This window comes from Austrofundulus limnaeus, unplaced genomic scaffold (genome assembly GCF_001266775.1).
Source record: "Austrofundulus limnaeus strain Quisiro unplaced genomic scaffold, Austrofundulus_limnaeus-1.0 Scaffold180, whole genome shotgun sequence".
Lineage (NCBI taxonomy): Eukaryota > Metazoa > Chordata > Actinopteri > Cyprinodontiformes > Rivulidae > Austrofundulus > Austrofundulus limnaeus.
Genome location: NW_013952582.1, coordinates 337,065 through 343,982, shown reverse-complemented (window position 1 = coordinate 343,982; position 6,918 = coordinate 337,065). Strand labels below are relative to the sequence as shown.

Sequence of the window (6,918 nt, the reverse complement as noted above, 5' to 3'; positions counted from 1 at the left end):
GTGTGTGTGTGTGTGTGTGTGTGTGTGTGTGTGTTATTCATGCTGCAAGGATATAAAAACTGGAAGCTGTTTACAGATTGAGGTTTAGTATGTGTCTGAAGGAAATGAGTGTAATTCCACAGAATGCCCTCTTGATGTGATAAAACAACAACAACAACAACAACAACAACGTTTGTCAATTCTTTAAAGATTTAGTCACGGCTGAAGCCTCCTTCTCACCGAGGGCTGGGTCAGCGCATTCCTTGTACATCTCGGGGGTGCAGTAAGGCGCATCGCCTGCAGCAGAAGCAACAAACGCACAAGTGAAGGTTTCCTGTCTCTCTCTTTGAAGTGAATTGTTTGCTTGGGAGGTGTGTGTGTGTGTGGTGGGGGGGGGGTTGTCCTACCGGGCATGTGCACCATGCGACAGTTGCAGTTCTCCACCAGGTAGCGCATTTCACAGTCTATGCGACAGGCCGTGATGCTGTAAGTGCCGAAGAACTCTGAATCCATGGGCGTCACCTTACAGTCACCCCACGGTGGGGGCAGGTAGATCAGCTGCAAACACATGAATCAAAAGCCAGAAGACAGAGGAGTAAACCTAACAAGAACCAGAACCAGAACTAGAACATGCTTTAACGTAAAAAAATAAAATAAAATAAAATAAAAAAACTTAAGCCTAACATTTACAGTGTTGGACATCATTGCTGTTGATGATAACTAAAGAAACAAAAAGTAAGGAAATTTGTGTTTGCTAGATTATTTCTTTGTTGTAACAATGATTTTTGGCAACACATTAATATCATCAGAAAACATGTAAATGTCGCTTTCAGATGGTGACACTTTTGTAAGGAACATGCATTTGTGGGATGAGCAGTAGAGCTGAGTATGTGGGTTGCGCAAATCAAAAAATTTGCCAAATCTTCTCTGCCAAACAGCTTGTTGTGTTTCTGCTACTGATTCTTGTTTTGAGCTTCTGGTGCCCCCAGGTGCCACCTGGGGGCACCAGAAGCTCAAAACAATCAGGTGCTGATTGGCAACCAGTGACAACCTGATATCTCCACAGTCTGGGACTGAACTCTATCCGCCAACATGACAATGCTCGCTCCACAGAGCGCGGTTGATCAGAAACTACCTCCAGAATTGGGGAGTGGAGAGGATAGAACTGCCTGCCGGCAGTCCGAACCCCACTGAACACCTGTTGGATCAGTTCAGGTGTGCTGCTTGTGCCGGTGTGAACACCACAACCACGTTGGCTGACTTGCAACAAAATGCTGGTTAAAGAAATCCCGCAGCAGTGTGTGACCAGGATGGTGACAAGCATGAGGAGGAGGTGCCAGGCTGTTGTGGCTGTGTATGGTTCTTCCACTCACTACTGAGGCTCGTTAAATGAATAAATTATTGACAACATAGCTTGTTTGAATTGACCTTGTTTAAATTTGGGTAAAACAAAATACATGATATTTAGTAATAGGAAGACAACTGTTGATTTCTCCTTTAAAGTAGATGGTATTGAGATCTGTAAAGTCAGTGAGGTGAAATTTCTGGGTGTCGTCATCGAGCTGACATGGAGACCTCACATACATTATTTAAGAACAAAATTATCTAAATCTATAGAGTACTTTATAAAGTCAGGGAGTTATTCAATGACAAGGCTCTGTTTGTGTTGTACAATTCAATAATTGTTCCACATTTAATTTACTATAATGAAGTCTGGGGTAAAGCTTGTAAAACTATTACAAATCCAATGTCTGTTTTACAAAAAAGAGCTATAAGAATTATCACTAAAAAATATTACAACCATCCATCAAATACATTATTCTGCAAACTGAAAATTCTGAAATTCTATGATTTGGTTGATTATAATATTTTACTGTTTATGTACAAGGTTCATAAAAACTTATTACCTTCCAACATTCAGGTAAACTTTGTTAAGAGAGACAGTTGTTTTTATCTTAAGGGGATGGAAATGTTTGTGAAGCCATATTTTCGTACTTGCTTGAGAGAAATATGTACTTTAATCCAGGGTATAGGATTGTGGAACGATCTGGAAGATGATCTTAAAAATGTCAGATCTATGTATTTATTAAAGAGACAGACAAAAGCTAGTTTGTTGAAGGTATATGGAAAGTAAAATGTATGAATTGTTGTTTGAGTTGATGTTTTTATGTTGTTGCTTTTATTTATTTTTATTTTTTCATTTAGTATTGTTTAGTAAATTGTTTCATTTGAATATATTCTGAGGATAAAAGGGGCAGACATAATAAGATTTATTCTTCTTCTGCTACTTTTCATTTTATTTTGATTTGTGTTTTTTTTTCTTGGTTTTCTATATAGCTATTTTTTAATGAAACGAGTAAATTTTTGAATTAAATTTTTGAATTGTTTCTTCAAATTTTAATCATTCCAGTCCACCAAATGAGTCAGCAGCAGAAGAAGCTGTTTGGTATTAGAATGTGGCAATTTTTTCATGTGTGCAACCCACATACTCAGCTCTGCTACAAATGCATGTTCCTTACAAACACCACCATTTAAAGGCAAATTAACAGCTTTTCCAATATAATACGATTGGTTGCCAAGAAGCATTGTTGCAACAAAGAAATAATCTACCAAACATACATTTCCTTACTGTTTGTGCTAAGTTTATATTGTGAACTAAGGTAGCTGATGAAGTTTAGAGAAACTATTTAAAACACAAAGAAGTAATTCAACTAAACTATCTAAAAAGTTTTTAACTAAAAATAAATTAATCAATTATAACACACAAGTAAATCAAAGCTTATGTTTACATTTATAAAATGAAACATACAATTAACAGACCAGGTTTTATTTGAGTGAATTAACAGGTTTTATCCCAGTTAAACAGAGTTATCTGCGATAAAGTGACAGCTTGTACCCGTTGCTCCTGGCAGGAGACGAACGTCTGAAAACCCGGTGACACGCCAAAGCCGAGCTGGTCGATGAAGGACGGCTCGTCCTGACTGTGGATCTGAACTTTGACCCCAGCTTCAAACGAAGTCTCATCTGAAGGGTGATGAAGGTGATGAGAGGCAGAAAATAGGTACGCATTGACGAGTTTTGTCCCTCAGTATCGCATGCTGAGGCTTCGACGACAAAACGAGCAGGTTTTGGATTCTGCTCTCACCTGTTTCTCCCCAGACGGGCAGATATTCATCCTGCTGAATGTCCAGCATGAGCTCCAGGCCATTACCCATACCCCCTTTGGTCGTGATGAGCGGAGGGCGTCCATCGCCGCCCGCGTTGTAGGTGTAGCACTTCCCGTATCGAGTGAAGACCTGAGACACAAAGAATGAATGAATGAATTTATTTATTAGGGATAGTGTGCAATTAAAACACAAACATAAAAACATTTGATGCATTGCACCAGATTTAGCCTAAGGCTAATTTACATCTGTAGTCCCTCCAGACCAGGGGTGCTCAAAGATTTTCCTTGAGAGGGCCAAAACTAAAAACCATTTTCCCTGAGGGCCAAAATTAAAATCAGTCTAAGTGGGGTGGGCCAAATGCAATAATATAATACATAAAATGCAAATACTTCTCAAGTAAAGTTGCATTTTTTTAAATTTAAGCTAGCAGCCATTGTTGTTGTCCACATTTTGTTTGTTTGGTTATTTTTCAGCCCATGAACATGGAGAAAATTCAACGTATGCTCGGGCAGTAAAGGCTCCTGAATCTTTTCATAATTTTAAATTTTGAGTATATGTGGTCTTATAAGGTGTGAAAATCTAGATATGGACTTAAATCTAAGATAAATGTCTCTTGAATTTACTTGTATTTTACATTTAATCTTAACACAATTCAAAGAAAGTCAGTACCATGAGTTAAGACTATCTGACTACAGCTCCTTGTACGTATAGTTGGACCAATTGTTGAAAAGACTAAGTGGAAATATAGTGTTTCAACATAAGACGGATTACAATCTAGTAACCAGGACAACTGGTGGTGGGCCAAATCAAATGGCTTGGCGTGCCAAATTTGGCCCACGGGCCACACTTTGGGTACCTCTGCTCCAGACAGTAAAAACAAAACAACATCCAACAGTAATAGAAATAAGAAAAAAAACAGAAAAATAAATATAATATAAAACAAAACATTTAGCAATTAATAATAAAAATACATAAACACCCCACCCCACTCTCCAAACATAATTAAAAAGTTATATCACTAAACATCCAATAAAAATTTGTGATTGCAGTATTAAGTAGATTTGAGATATTCTGCATGATCACCCCAGAAACCAACCAAAGAACTGCAGGTCTCCACATCCCCACCTGAAAAACATCTGACACATTGCACCCAATCCAGCGACAGGGCAATCTGACATCTACATTTCCACCAGACAACAAACATCACCAATAAGCAATAAAAACATAAAAAAACCACATATATTCATTTAACAAATGTAATCATGCCCACCTCCACCCCACCCTCCAACATACACAACCAGAAGCAAACTCTAAAATCGATTAGAAAGTTAGAGGAGTTACAGATGCTTTTCCACTGGGGGTCAGTGTTGCACTCAGATTCTGACTTGTAAGGCTGTGTGTGTGTGTGTGTGTGTGTGTGTGTGTGTGTGTGGGGGGGGGGTAGTTGGCTTTGGTGACATTTGGGGGCAATTTTAAGACAAAAATCCTACATTTGGGAACAACTGGCACATTTGGGGACAAAAGTTGAGTCCCCATTTGGTTTAAATGCCATTGGAGGGTTGAGGGTTGGGTTTAGGACCAAGGTGTGAATTGAGTTTAGGTTAGTTTTAGGGTCAGGTAGGTCCTGTGAGGTTAGCCTTAGGGTTTGTGGTCAGGGTTAGGCTGTAGAAATATAATGGAAGACAATGGAATGTCCCCAAATGTATAGCTGTGCAAACTTGAGTGTGTGTGTTTATGTTTCAGAGAACATGTGTGAGTATGACAGGTATAGTGAAAAACAGAGTGAAAGCTGAGGCAGAAAGAGGAAAATGAAGGTGAAGATAACAAAAATAAGTTTCTCTGTGGGCGTGTTTGTTACACCGTCTGATGTGATGGAGGCTGGCAGACCGGTGATTTAACGTCACCTCACATGCTCTTTATGGCACTTATAACGGACCTCGTGTTACCATGGAGACCCCAGCCAGGAGGAACGCTGCCTTAATTTTCAAATAAAGCCGAGACACAGATGTCATAATGAGCCTCTGTGAAGCAGCATCAACATGATGATGAAAAGCTGTGCATTCGACTGCTGAGTTTCCTATGAGTCACATAGACCAGTGAGGAAGACTAGAGGAGAGCAGGCAGCGATGAAGAGTTGCCATACAAAGTGAAGGGGACAGAGAAAAACAGGGAGTTTAGACGATAACGCTCGGTGCAAGCTTTCATTCAGCATCTTGGCACGAACAGACACATCTATGATTAGAAAGAACAAAGCAAACGAGTAATTGTCGGGAACGAGTCGGGCTCCTGCCGCAGGCGGTTTGAACATTTAGGCCATCTATCACCCAAAGTCAGCAAGGGACTGCTGCTGGTTCCAGCTGACGCAGGCATCAATCTGAGATGGAAAAAAACACGCAGCGCTAAAAACAACTAATGAAAGGCATAAATAATCCGTGTGCACGCCCACGTTGGATGTTTACTTTGTTTTTCATGAGACTCTGAACAAAAGGAACAAAAAGAAGTGAAAACAAAGCTCGTGAAGAACCAATTAGACCCGACTGACATCAGGTCTGAGTGATGCGACAGGTTTGAGAGGTGCCTTGCATTCAGAAACCAGCAGCATCTTACTCTGCGTTTAGTCAAATCAAAAGTGATTTAATTAACTGTTTGAAGGCCTTACAGCCGCCGAAAATCTGCCTGAGTTTGTCACTGCAATCACAAAATATACCTTTAAATCAGCACACAGGTAGATTCCAGTGTTGATGTAGTAATCCTAACAACAAGGGCATCTGGATGATTTTTTTCTCAATCACTGTTAGACACGCTTGTGAGCCCAATGGTGGAAGGCAGTGTAGAGCAACTAATGCTAACTAACCCTACAAACTTACATAATCACCTGAAACACTGACAGAAAGGAATGAGGAAAGCCAGAAAATGTGGCCTGAGTCTACAACATTGGCTACATGCAATTATCATCTATTAACCGTCATATTAATCATTATCAGCAGAGATGCACCAATACTGCTATCAGGTATCGGGCCCAGTACTCTTTCAAAATGCCCTGATACCATTTTTTTGAGTGAACATTTACAATTTAAATGCAACCTCTATTAGACTCCAGTGTGTGCGCTTTATGCCATCAATGCGACACGCATGCAATGAAGGGACAACACATTCAGCTCACTGTGTATTAGGCAAGACCCAAAGACTGGTTTCAAGGTATATCGTGATATGAAAAAGTCATAGTTTGAAAACCACTAAAATTTTCTGTCATACTGTGCCTACGGTATAAGTGTTTTTTGTTTACTCTTCCTCTGGTCTGTGCCGCTGCAGACTTTCCCCCACGACCCCTCCCCGGTGCACTCCCGCAGCAGACTGCCTGTTGGCACTGTGGGGGTTGTGTGGTGGCTGAAGAACAGAGTTCCTCAAACTTTTCCCCTGTCTAAAATAATAAAGCCAGCTATATGAAAATAGTTAGGATGCCGTAAAGACAACAGCAATGTGGACCATGGAGACAACACGTCTAACATGATCGCAGGTCCAGGTAAAGTTATGTTATCTTGAAATGAACGAGCTAAGGTTAGCATCAGATTGTGAAACACATCATGTTTGCACAACATGTTGCTGTGGCTTAATGCGCTGGTCACAACTTGTCTGCAAAACTGTTTGAGTTGTTGGATTGTGTATTTGATAAGTTTTAAGTGAAAGGTGATAAAACTGAATGCCTCCTTTAGCCGAGCAGCACGTTAGCTGAACGTGCGTTTCCTAAACACGCATTCATAGTTGTGATTTC

At 40.1% G+C, this 6,918-nt stretch overlaps 1 protein-coding gene across 1 annotated transcript in view; it reads right to left on the bottom strand.

Annotated features, from left to right (window-relative positions):
• Positions 1 to 6,918, bottom strand: part of LOC106524248 (acid-sensing ion channel 1) — a gene marked incomplete in the record, with an annotated part of 118,048 nt that overhangs the window by 2,831 nt on the left and 108,299 nt on the right. The window contains 4 exon segments of the mRNA XM_014017973.1: positions 220 to 276; positions 387 to 537; positions 2,876 to 3,003; positions 3,125 to 3,275. Of these exon segments, the coding sequence (XP_013873427.1) occupies positions 220 to 276; positions 387 to 537; positions 2,876 to 3,003; positions 3,125 to 3,275 (487 nt within the window).